Source organism: Amphibalanus amphitrite, unplaced genomic scaffold (assembly GCF_019059575.1).
Source record: "Amphibalanus amphitrite isolate SeventyFive unplaced genomic scaffold, NRLGWU_Aamphi_draft 000239F_arrow, whole genome shotgun sequence".
Taxonomy (NCBI): Eukaryota; Metazoa; Arthropoda; class Thecostraca; order Balanomorpha; family Balanidae; genus Amphibalanus; species Amphibalanus amphitrite.
Window position 1 is genome coordinate 715,180 of NW_024881734.1, and position 13,199 is coordinate 728,378.

Consider the following 13,199-nt stretch of genomic DNA (forward strand, 5'->3'; position numbering starts at 1 on the left):
CAGCTCATATGTATATTCGCTCATGTCTCCACCGCGGCGGCATTCCATATCACACATATCCGGGATGCCCTTCCACATAAATAACAATGTATATCTGAGTATAACAACAGCGGCGCCACCGCTCCTGCCAGCAGCGGCGCCGCACCGCGGGCGAGATCGTCTCAGATGCAGTCCCTAGTCGCTGATAGTCGCGTGCGTCCACTCGCTCCCACACACACACACACACACACATACCAATACACACGGCGCGAGGCAGACGCCATCTCGGCTACACAAGTCATGGCGCACGTGGCAAGACTCGCATTAATCACAGAACGCTTGCCATCACTCGTCTCACGCCGCTACAAGTTACACAGTCGCCTCCGACGGGCGACCGATACGCCAGCCGCCAAGGCACGGGATACAAGGATAACGCGCAGGAACAAAACAACATTGTCTCACTATCACGGTATTTGCTGCCGGTGCGTCACAGTTCGTTATGCCCGCGCCGGCCGGGCGGGCGTTACGCGGCGGAGGAGCACTGTCGTTCGTCGCTGCCGTCAGCGCAGTCCACCACGCCGTCACAGACGCTGTCCCGCTTCAGACAGCGGCCCAGAGGACACCTGGGTGGGAGGAAGGGGCGTCAGTCAGTGCACGAAGCTCGAAACAGTAAGTACCCTTCGAGACGACAGACTGCGTTTCGGGGCGACACAATCGGGAATGCAGGTTGAAGTAATGATTAAGTCCAGTTTTCTGAACTTAGCAGCGCTAGGTGCCGAGCTGTTAACGTGCGAGGGTGAATTCCCATTAGGACTTACGGCCGTTTACATGAAGCGCAAGCAAATGAATTGAGTCACGTTTATCATATTCCATCGTGCAGTTGTGGAAGTCACTTACACCTTACGTGGCGGCGAAAGAGAGCGCAATCCCGACCGGCTAGAACGGGGCGCTTTTCACCACGTGAGGTGGCTGGTTGTAGGTGTCCGTGGGAACCGGACTGACTCGCACCACTACACCAGCCGAGACCGCGCGGACATTCGGCCGCCGTGGCTCATGCAGCTGGTGATGCTGCTGTTGGTGGGGGTGGTGATCCTGTTGGTGCTGCCAGTGGTTCTGCTCTGTCAGTTTCTCTACTGTAGGCAGTGACTCCGCCTCGTGTTCTGCCTGGACGCGCCGCTGGTGCCGCCGAAGTCTCTCTACCGCCGTCCTCAGCAGCGCCGCCGAGCACTCAACCACCATCAGTACCACCTCACCCAAACTGAGCAGACTCATACCGAGACAGAGGCCGGCCACTCCGCCCAGGTCACGAGCCCACTCTAGCACGCCTGGGACCACGGCAATGAAACGCGTGAACGTGATCTGGGTGAAGTACACGTAGACGGTGGTGTAGTTTGTATCGGGCCTCGGCTCCTGGCTGGCGTACACGCGCACATCATCGGCGACACAGGGCTGGGCGCACGGCAGCTGGCCGGAGGAGACGTTTACGACAAGCTCTGCAACCAGCCTGCCGCAGCAGGTCAGGGTCTGCAGTGGAGAGCAGATCGGCAGAGAGCGATCTTCCGGCTCCTCGTTGGACGGTGGAGCCGTGGCTGCTGTACTGGCGGTATCGGCCGTGCTAGACGTACTCGCCGTGGCATGGAACGGATCAGCCAGTCTGCTCGGGTGGGGCGCCGGCGGCCAGTCGAGTCCCAGATGCCGGCAGCCGCAGTGGTGCCGGTACAGCTGCCGGAGCGCATGCACGGTACAACTGTCGGCTCCGGCCACGGGCACGGAGCTACCGCCCGGCGCCTCCCGCGGCACGGCCACGCAGTCAGGCCGGCCGCCCAGCAGCGAGGTGCGCTCGGCGGTGAGGTCGTGCTCCTCCTTCCACACCTCCAGCTGGACGTGCCGTCCGCGCTCGGCACCCACGCCACCCTTGGCCGTCAGCAGGCTCGGCGGAGTGTAGTGGTTGGTGACCACGAGCCGCGCGCCCGGCACGCCGTGGTACCGACTGATCAGACCGCTGCCGGCGATATCCGCCCGCTCCGACTCTGCCAGAGGCGTCAGTTTCAGCGTCAGGCCGAAGTAGACGCCGCCGAAACTCTGACGGATGTCCACGTCGTAGCTGGTCCAGCAGCGGCCCAGCATGGTGTAGACGGGCCTCAGCAGGCGTCTGCAGCACTCGGAGCCGTTCAGGGTGCGCACCGGGCCGTTACCGCACTCCAACACCAGACTCTCGCAGTATGGTGAGAGCGCGTCGAATACGGCCTGAATGCCGAGCCCCGTGCGGTTCAGCAGCTGCTGGTACTGCTCCTCCAGCAGCGGCACCGGTCCGACCGAGTTGCCGTCCCCAATCGTTCCCACCACGCCGCCCACCGTGTTGGCCACATAGCCGGCCAGCTCGGGGCCGACGCCGAGCCGCCGGGCCGCGCTGCCACTGAACACTCCGGCGTCACACACGGTGACGGCGGGCACCGGCAGGCTGCGAGGGCTCACCAGCTGTACTGCCGACGAGGCGCGCCGCTCGACCAGCACAATCGACGTCAGGGACACAGTAGCTCTGATCAGCAGGCCGGCGCAGCAGAGAGTGAGCACCGTCCATAGCAGCCGGTGCCACCGACCGCCGCGGCGCAGCTGCGCCAGACCGTGGATCGTGCTGTGCTCAAGGAACTGGTACAGCGTCTGCCGAGGACCGTCTTGGAAAGGCGGTCGGCGGGCGGGGCCCTCTCGGGCCGCCGCGGCGGGAGTTACAAGCATGACTGGATCAGCGCGACGATCTGTGACACCCACACGGAGTGAGCAGAGGTGCCCTTCGACCACAGAAGGTCGCCCAGGTCGTTCGGGCCTGGCAGACACCACTGGTGCCGAGCGAAGCTAGGAACACCAACTCCCAACTGGATCCAAACGTGCACCGCTCGAGTGTTCAGTGCGACCTTTGGGTATTTGCTTGTGTCTGTGAACTTTTGCGGTGAGCGATGCGTTTTAGTTGCCGCCTTGGCGCTGGACATCGCCTCAATAATGGCGGCATTGGTCCATTGGTGACGCCTGCCCCGTGTGGCGGGGGCGCCGTTACGCCCTACATCGCTAAACAAACCTTCCTTTCATCGGAAACTCCGGGTTGTGACGGGCCGATCAAAGACTGCACCAGCGCGCCCCGCGTGCCGAACGGCAGGGGAGCGTGTGCGGGAAAGAGGGCACCATAGCGGTCCGCACCGTCCTATTGACTGGTATGCTATTGGTGTTCTGTGTTGACCTGACCGAGACAGACATTAGACGGTTACGTGTACCTCGGTGCTGGCGATAATGTTGGCGATAATTTTGCTCATCGGAAAACCAGTGAAACGAAACAACATCTCAATGCACACATAGGCTGCAGTGCAAGAGTTGTTTTCCTTTGTAATTTGCATATTAGGTGATGGTCTGACATTTCGTAAACATTGATCACCTGCTGTTTACAACCATAACTATCGGTTCAATACGGCAAAATGAGATGATCAGTCGTGACCAAACATTGTGGCTAGTGGCTACGGCAGAACAACACAGACAGTAACATACAAACGGCTGAAATAGCTCGGACATTCCTGCAGGACATGCAAATAGACGTCGATGATTACAAATTACGTACAAACACCGAGAAAAACAAACAACTAAGCCTCTTAAATTCATTACGGTCGATGTAATACCGATGGCCCCATAGCAGACAATGCTTTATTGTACCAAGTGTTTGTGTGGACAAAGGTTTGACACTATTATTGAACGTCAGTCAACACGACTTGTCTTGAATGCACGTCTGCGACTAGGTGCCGTTTTCCATCGAACTGCTAAACATTGAACCTGACCTTTAACTTCTCTGAAGTGTTTTGTGGTCGAGGTCGATCCGCCCCGCTGTTAGGGCCACTGACCCGTACACCGGCTATCACTGACCTGTGACCGTCCCTACTGACCTGTGACCCCGGCAGCGGGTGCGTCGGGCGCGCGGCAGCGGTCCCGTGGTGATCCGCTCGATCCAGTCGACGTAGTTAGCCACCTTGGTGTAGACGCCGGGCCGGAGGGCGCGCGCGCAGCCGTACCCGTTACTGGTGATACCGGTCAGCGTCCACTCGCCGGATGGCTCCTGTGACACACAGACGAGGGTCAGATGGCGATCAAGGGTAACACAGGAGGTGACAAAAGTGACACGGGTGACAAAGATGGCATGGGAGACCTCTGGTCGGCTGCTCGGTCAGTAAATGTCACTCGGTACAGCCCACAGGTGGCACATGTGGCATGGGTAACACAGATGGAATATGTGACACAGGTGACACGAGCGGTGACACGAGTGGTTGAATAACAATCCACAAATGAATATGCTAACTGACCCCACACGGGGACAGAAAGCTCTCGCCGAATTGATACACAAATAAACAGCCGTCTAGGCGTCTAGCTTAAGTTCACCGTCACCAACCTGGCACACAAACAGGAAACTGTTTGTGTGCCAGGTCATGGATCTGACACATGAACAGACACACGTATCTCACTGACCTGACACATGAGTGGTCCGCCGCTGTCGCCCAGGCAGGCGTCGCGGCCGCCGCGGTCGTACCCCGCACAGAACATATCGTCGGTAATTTTGTACAGCGGCAGACGGGAGGTGCGCTTCTTGCACTGCTGGGAGGTGATGAGGGCAGCTCCACCTCTTGGAGGGTGTCGGCTGTGGCATGGACATCCAGCGGTCAAATGATGAACCAATGAGCGGCCATTCCACCGTAAATGCACGCTACTCGTGCAAGGACGGTCATAATTTGCCCAACCACAGTTGGATGATTAAATCTCTCGCCCAAATCTTTAACCTTTAATTAAATCTTTTTATATTCAAGTTAGAAAAGTCATCATTCAAAGACATGTTTGAAAACCTCGTTCCTTCCCATAAACTCATTCCCATAAAATACATAGGTTAACGACTTGTTTGCCCACTTGCCTCCGCGATCGTCAGTCCCACAAGCTCCGGTGCCTTCAGTAACTCACGGAATATCCTGCCGGACTCGAACAGCTGTCCCCAGCCGATCACTGAGCAGATGGCGCCCTCAGTGACCTCGTTGCGGCGCGGCGGCAGGCACACGGGGCGCACAAAGTCGCTCATACTGGAACAGGGGCAGACGATGGGGGCGGGACGGAAAGTGTTACCAATGGAGGTGGTTGTGAAGTGGCTAACCATGGGTCACGGGGAAGACTTCATGGAATAGAAGGATGCTTTACTCTATCATTCGATGAAATTAGCAGCCTGCAGCATGATGGCAGAAGCGGCAAATGTTTTCTACACACCAGTAACCAGCACCGCTATCTTCCCTGTACAGAGAAATGAGAACGGGTTCTCTCTACAGAAGTCAACAAACTTCAAACAATATTTAGCAGTTTCTGAACAGCTTCACTATTTGACCCTCTAGCTGTTATCAGCCCGGAGCCGTCTCTACTAACCCCGCTATCACCTCAACTGACGCCGACTATCAGCTCACCTGACCGAGTCGGCCAGCCGGAGCAGCGCGATGTCGTTGACATATCCAACATCCTCATAGTCTGGGTGGACGATGATGTGGGACACCTGGTGAAGTGATTCGAACGGCGATAGTAGGGTGCTGCCGCGCCGGTACGCGCCCAGTCGGGCCACCCAGTGGTTGGTGGCCGACCTGTGGGGAGGGGAGGGAGTCAGGGTTGGTTCGGGTTCACAGGGGTCAACAGAGGTCGGGGTACGCCAGTGGGACCCTGGACCTGAGAAATAGAAAACCTTATTTGACCCCTGAGAAACAGGGATCAAACAAGATATGCTGCGTTTGTGCAAGACACTAGTTGTTAGCTAAGTAAAGACATGCCGTTGACATGTGGACAACAATTACCAAGATTGCTCAATAAATTGTTAACTTAAGCCGCCATCAGACGTGGCCAGAACTGGTAAGATCGATCTCCAGCTCAGCTGCAGAGTTCAATAGAGTTCAGTATCGGCCCGCAGCCGGTCAAGACCAAGGTCAGTGTCCAGTCGGACCGGCGCCAGGTATTCCTTTCCGGTTTCGCTGACCTCCCGGCGACTTTAGAGGGAATGCTGCCGGTCACGGTGCGTTTATACCCTTCCCAAACCGGCCCGACCTGTCCAGCCAGTCACCAGATGACGGATTAATACCAAACAGGGCTGAATATGCAGCGCAAACTGCGTAAACGGTCACTGACTCGACTGGTGAACGATCTTTGTCAATTATCCTGACTTGTATCTAGCTTATCCGGACATAAATCCAGCGATACGTCTTATAGCAGTCGCCTTCGCAGTTCTTTGCGTTGGGTCGCTCGTTCTACCCGATTTGTTTCAGATGTTACGTAATCTGAGTATGTATCTCCAGCCACAACAACTGCAAACCTGTAGCGTACGTTGCTTCATCTAGCTAAGCATCACACCGATGACATTTACACAAATCACTCCTAAAAACAGCCACATCACGTGACCTGAACACCTGCCCATCTCGTCTTCTCGGCCCAATCACGTGACATCCCAGCTTCTCGTGGCTGCTCGCCTGAGATAGCAGTGGCCAGCGGAGAGCAGCCATTGGTCCACCACCACCTGAGAGCAGCCACCTATCTGGGATGATTGTGGTCCCACACAGGCCACAGCATCCCATCTCACAGTCCGTAGCACCCTCTCACCCTCTTTGCACCACTCCTCTTACCTGAGATAACAGTGACCGGCTGAGGGCAGCCACCTATCTGGAATGATTGTGCTCCCACACAGGCCACAGCAACCCTCTCACTCTCCGTAGCGCCCTTCTCACCGTCTGCAGCACCCCTCTCACCCTCTGTACCACACCTCTCACCCTCTCTGCGCCACCCCTCTCACCTGAGATAGCAGTGACCGGCGGAGAGCAGCCACCTGTCTGAGATGAGTGTGGCGCCGCACTGGTACTCCCCGTCCCTATACATTGCCGCCTGCCACGGCCAGGCGCCTGGGCTCGAGTTGGTGCCACCCACGATCCTGTCAACATGGGGTGGCCGGTCATAACTACTGGGAGAAATTTGGGTTAGCACACTACGAGCTGATCAGAATGGCTCGATGGTCGGCGAAGATCACAGACATTTTACGTGGATAAACTATTCAACTATGCATAAGAAGAAAATCATTATTAAGAAAAGCCAACTGCAATAGTCTTATACCAAACATCTGTTTTAGTCCGCCCCAGCAGGTTGGGAAGGCGACACATTGGGCATCGGGTAAAAAAATACGATTAAAATTTAATTGTGGCCTCAAATCTTCATTCATATAGGGTTTATAGCTTTATATCCTGGCGATGTATCAGAGCGTCAAACGTACCGTGCTCGTCGCTGTTTGACGCGCGGTCTCAGGCCGCACTTGAGACTGTCACAACTGATGTGTACTGCCGTCTGACGGGGGCAGGTGGCCTCCTCAAACACCAGGCTCGTGCTGTAACAGACAGACGTGTGACGGTAAATATCTGCAAATAGGCGTGTGTACCGTGACTGCAGCGGTTGGCAGGACCATAATGGTGTTTACTTCCAGGACCTTTTTTATGAAGGTTATCGATTAAACCACAAATACATTGGAAGTTGGTTATTTCACAAGTTTTGAGTTACCTAAATAGATTTTGGAATAGCTATGTCCGTACCTGTCTGAGGTGTTGCGCGGCGCATCCTCTGAGAGCACCAGTCGGTAGAACGGATCGTCCCGTCGCTCTCGCTGCCGGCGGGACCGTCTCCGGGTGGATGATGGAGCCGAGTCCGTACGGAACACGCCCGTGGTCTCACTGCGAAAACAGGCGACGTGGTTATTAAATGGTGATCGAGAATGCATGGGCTATTGATCTCGAGGTAGTTTGATCAAGACAGCTAGTCCTTACGGTGTCGGTAAGCCAGACAATATTCTATTTCAGCGCTCAAAGTTTACGGGAACTGCAAGGCGATGCAGTCCTATACCATCAATCCCTGTGCAAATATTCACAGTTAGCTTTAGTAAACGATTGACATGTCAGTTCCCATCATTAGCCACTTCGCTTTCTTCTAATTAAGGTTTATCACGGTTCATGCTTACACGACCCGGTACCTTGCCGCTAATTGGGTAAGCAGTGGCTCTTCTTCATTATAATTGCTTATACTTTGCAACCTGTTTAACTAGCACGCTAACCCACTGCCCTAATCTTCGGTTACTGACTGTAGTTACATTCAGCTCGCAATAATTTACGACGCATCGTTTTTCGCATGAGGCTTACGTCTAGCTGGAATACATTTACATACGCTTACCTTGTTACCGTACTGAATGTATCTACACCTACCTAGCCTACCACACACCTAACTCACCTACTTACTTGTAGGTGAGAGCGTTGCAGACGGCCTTCCCCAGCTCCTGGACACTCCAGTCCGTGCCGGTGCGACGCACGAGCGCGTCGAAATCGTCGACACAGAGCGGTCCCCACTGGCCGCGGCGGCGCACCATCAGGTATCCGGCGGACTGGTAGCGGCGCTGGTCGGCGGTCGCCCTGCTCGTGGCCAGTGTGACACACTGGTGTTCGTCGGCGCCGTCCGGACAGTCGTACTCGCCGTCACAGACAGTCTCGGCCGGTACACACCGCTTGGCGCCCGGGCAGATGAACTGGCCGGGCTGACACCAGTCTGGGGAGGAGAGGGGTGTCAGTCTCAAGGAGCAAGTGCGACGAAACTGGCCGGGCTGACACCAATCTGTTGGGAGGTGGAGTGTGTCAATGTCTGGAAGAACACAAAACCAAACTAAGTGGGACGGCATCCGTTCCGTGCTTCTATCCTCAGGATACTGAAATCCTTCTCCTCCACGCCGCAACCCCCCTCCGGGCTGGACAGGCAACTTTATCTCATGCGGGCTGCTCCCTTGGAGCGGCACCGCTGCTCCCGAGGGAGCGCACCCCGTAGCCGGGTGCAGTGAGTGCCTTGGGGCTGGGTGGCCTGTCCTCTGGACGGGCTCAGCCCCGGCGACTCACTAGGGTGCCTGCCCAGACCAATGTCTCCCCCTACATCCTATCATCCTCCCGGCTCTGAAATGGTCTCATTGGACCGAAAGGGCCTAACCCAACAAAACAAAACAAACAAACAAACTGGGACGGTACAAGTCTGCAGGCAGGGGGTGTCAGACTTTTAGCGTCCGGACAACACACTTTGGTCCGGTCCACAGACACAAACCTGTGGGGGGGGGGGGGGGGACGACAATCTCTTGGAGTATGTGCAACCAAACTGACCAGATTGGTAAGTACCAGTCTGAAGGGACGGAGAAGAGCGAGGGATTCGTCAGGCGTAATCCGGAGAGTGAGCGATACTTTCTGCCCACCGGAATGACGATTTTGACCTGGCCATGGCCATCAGGTGGGCGCCGCCAAAAAAGGTCCCGCTCGTCAGGGCCGTCCGATTGTACGGAGAGTTTTACTTCGGCGACAGAGACCGATGGTGTCATGTGCCGCTCTGCGCTTCACCGGGCGACCTTATCGGCCAGACACCGCAAGCAATTCCAGGATTTGTCGTCAGCGTCTGCTGTATGACAACGGTGTTATCCGCAGATTCTCCGAGCTATTAAGATAAACGACAAAACAAGATAGAATGGCTGTAAGTGATGAGTTCATGCACCGCTGACACTGTAACTTCATACAGCTCCAATTGTCTTGTGAACACGGTTATTACATCGAAAAGGACGTTATGACGTCAGGCTGTCGATCTGGGGAGATATGAGGGTAATCCGTAACAATGAGCAGACCGCAGCCTTCGGTTCGAATCATACGGGTAGGTAAGCTGGCCCTGGACAAGAGCTGAGCGCTGAGCAGGCATGGACATCTAACCTAACAAAGGCAAAATTAGGAGGGTGGTGTTGAATACTGATCAAGCGGATCCACAGTGTACTGGGGATCGCTGAGGAGTACAGATCAACCAATGGACAATCTACATATCACACAGTTGATAATTTTAGCCTTTAGGTAACCGGTGCCTGTCAAGTGTCTTATTAACTTCTAGAAAATGAGTCGCAAGTGTTAATCAGCGTTACCAGAACATGACAGAACTCCGTTAATTCAGCATTAATCACTCATGACAGACAGCTTTCATCGTGTCAACAAACTTATGACATTTTCGCGAGCTTGCGATTCTCCCAACCACGCCCAAAGTACCGCACCCATTTGTCTGTAATGGCGTTTTCTTACCGCAGAATTGCTCATCTGTACTATCGTGGCAGTCGATGATGCCGTCGCAAATCTTCCTCTCGAGGAACTGAGCGTTGAGCCGGTCGGCGCACGTGCAGACCATTTCGTCACTGCCATCGGCGCAGTCCCGCAGCAGGTCACAGCGGGACAGGCGCGGGATGCACTCGCCGGAGACACAGCGGAACTGGTCCCCGGACAGCCGGCACCCGGCGGCGTCAGCTCCTCCTCTGGAACAAAAAAGGGTTAGTTTCTAAGCGCTCAAGTTTCACCATTGGTTTCTAGACACCCCCTCGTTTCTAGGGGGAGAAAGTCTAGAGGGGTGAAGAGCATTGGGGAAAACAAGAACGTTATACCTCTAGTGCCAGTGTATCATTTTTGTGCCATTACATCTGTGCAATTATGTAACAGGTACGTACTCGGAAGAAGGCTCATAATGAAGTTGACCGATCACTTTTACATTGTCCCCAAACAACAGAGATGACATCAAAAGAATACAGAGCCGTATTTGACGTAAACATGAACTACATCAGAGCAATTAGGGAAACCAAGAAAAATTGAGTAATACTGCCCGTCCAAGAAATATCCCATTACAATGCAATTTTGCATGTAGCTTCAACACCACATAAATCCCTGCGCCGCTGACGCCTTGCGACTCACCGGGGTAGGTGTAGTTGCTGAGCAGGGACGCCAGTGTCGGCCGAGTCGGCACCACGGCAGAGGGGTGCGCCGCAGTGCCCACCTCGTTATCCGTCTCCACCACCAGCTGTGTGCTGGCCGCCGCCGGGGCCGGCCGGGCAGATACACCCACTACCCTCCAGCGGTGGCTCCGGGGTGGTAGTCAAACGACTAAGCTTGTCCGCCAGTCGGGGAGGCTCGGTCACCCTGGGCCAGTCCGAGTCGGTTGGAAGGCGGAACCGGACCGGTCGCCACTTCTGCGTGGGACGGACGGTGGTGGGTGCCGTGGTGGAGGGATGAGTCGGACGGTAGGTCGGGCGGGAGGAGGGGCGTCCCGGGCGAGCGGTTGGACGTGAGGGACGCGAAGGACGGGTGATGAGACGGACTGGCGGACGGACTGTTGGTTCCGAGTGTGCTGGCCTATCGCCTTGCTGCCGCTGTCTCCGGTTTTATCCTCAGAGTGATGACCTACTGTCATTTCGGATGGTGCTTTTAAGTCTGTCTCCTCCAACAAGCCCATCCGATTAACCTGGTCGATAGCACTGTGCTCCTCGCCGGTCCACTGGACGTTCTCCTTTACGGGTGACCAGAGTTCCATCTTCTCGGAGCCCTGCCACTCAGTCCTGTCCGCCTCAGGGTTCTTCCACAGCTCACTGGAACTACTCTCCGTCACAGCCTTCGCCGCCTCGTCCGACGAGCCTACCTCATTCTCCTTCGAGCTCTCAAACTCGCGCCTCGTCTCGAAAATCCTATCAAGAATATCGTCCACCGTCGCTCCCTCGTCGTACTTAATCACTTGAATCGGAGCGCTGTTGGGAAGACGCGTGGTGCCTTCCAGTCTCCAGCGCCGCTCAGGCCGAGCAGTAGTCGCAAAGATCCCCCGTGAACGCACTCCACGGAATCGCATCAGTTTATCGGCGAGTTTCTCTCTTCTGGGTGGTAGGCGGTGTCGGGAACCGCGCCGAGGGCGTTCGGTGGGTGAAGCAGCCAGCCTCAGACGAGCCGCCAGACTGGCCACCGACTGGGAGCTGTGTAAGGGACGTCGGACGCGCCGCGCCGCTACGGGACCGGAGGCGGAGCTGAGGTCGGCGTCAGCGGGCTCAGCAGGGTGGTGAGGTCTCTGTGAAGAGACAGGTGTCTGGGTTGGACTTGGTAATCTCCGAATGGCGTAAAGCCGAGACCGCGGCTGCGACGAGGGCTCCGAGATATCAGGCCGGTCCTCGCGAGGGTAGTTGAGCCGCAGCCACGCCAAACTCCGCTTATGTCTCAGATTTGCACTGGTCACATTTACTTCATTCACAGCCTCGCCGTTCAACACTGGAACACTCTCACCATCTCCCTTTTTCAGCGTGCTTTCCTTGCCGTCTTTCCGCACTCTGCCGCTGTATTTCCTCCGTCCTGGCCCCCTCCTCTGGGCGGCACCCTCCGACAGACCTGACGCCGCCCGTCCCTCCGCCAGCGACCGTTCTCTGACGCTAGTCGAGGTCACGATGTCTGTATCCAGCACCAATGGCTTCCTGGTGGAGAACATGTCGAAAATGCTGTGTACGGGATCGTTGCCGGTGAAGATCTCAGTGTCGTAGTAGAAGTAGTCTTCCTCGCCTTCCTCATTGGTATCATAGTATGAGGACGGAGGGTTGGACTCATCGCCTACAGCAGGGTACTCTGGATGCGGAAGGGACGGTGGTTTCGGCCGGCTCGGCGGATACACCCCTGAGTATGAGGTCACCGGGCGGAAGAAGGGCCTGGTCACGTGCCCGTCGCGCTCCCAGGCCTGTTCAGGTGAGACGGTTACGGCGGCAGAGTCTCCCTCTGCCTCTGCTGGCCAGGTGGTGCCCAGAGGTGACGGGCCCACCGGGGCCGGTACAGCTCCCTCCGCCGTGCCTGGTGGAGTCGGCCAGGCCGCTGGAACGCCTCCCGGACCGGTGTGGAAGTGGAGGTGTGGTGGCACTGTTTGGAACGACACTACGTCAGGTGTGGTGACGAAGTCTCCGTCCTCGGTCAAACCAGCCTGACCGAAGGGGTCACTGGGCGGTGACACGATTGAGCTGACCTCATGAAAGTCGGCATGGTGTTCCTTTTCTATTGGCGAAGCTGTTGTTGGCGACATTGGATCCAGCAGATCAGAGGAACCAAACGGAGACTTGCTGATGATCCCTGAAGGATGAGTTACGTATGGATTGTCTTCTGTGTCATTTTTGGAGACAATGGTTAGAGTCTTGCGCACCAGTTTGTCTGGAAGATATGCGGCAGGTTGTTCAGAAAGCCTCTTGATATGAGAAGGTGTACCATTGACGGCGCTAAACGTAATAATGATATCTGGCACTGCTGATGAGCCATCTTTTCTGTTAGTTGTGTGGTTGATGACTGTTCAGCCACTGT

General features: G+C 56.0%; 1 protein-coding gene across 1 annotated transcript in view; it reads right to left on the minus strand.

Moving 5' to 3' along the window:
* Positions 1 to 30: 30 nt before the first annotated feature.
* The window catches only part of LOC122386080, a 48,424-nt gene continuing 35,255 nt past the window's right edge, over positions 31 to 13,199 (minus strand). Inside the window, 13 exon segments of the mRNA XM_043374881.1 lie at positions 31 to 602; positions 3,903 to 4,072; positions 4,480 to 4,619; positions 4,622 to 4,648; positions 4,963 to 5,078; positions 5,451 to 5,621; positions 6,815 to 6,949; positions 7,286 to 7,396; positions 7,599 to 7,736; positions 8,295 to 8,598; positions 10,143 to 10,367; positions 10,800 to 10,912; positions 11,330 to 12,828. Of these exon segments, the coding sequence (XP_043230816.1) occupies positions 503 to 602; positions 3,903 to 4,072; positions 4,480 to 4,619; positions 4,622 to 4,648; positions 4,963 to 5,078; positions 5,451 to 5,621; positions 6,815 to 6,949; positions 7,286 to 7,396; positions 7,599 to 7,736; positions 8,295 to 8,598; positions 10,143 to 10,367; positions 10,800 to 10,912; positions 11,330 to 12,828 (3,249 nt within the window). The 3' untranslated portion in view covers positions 31 to 502.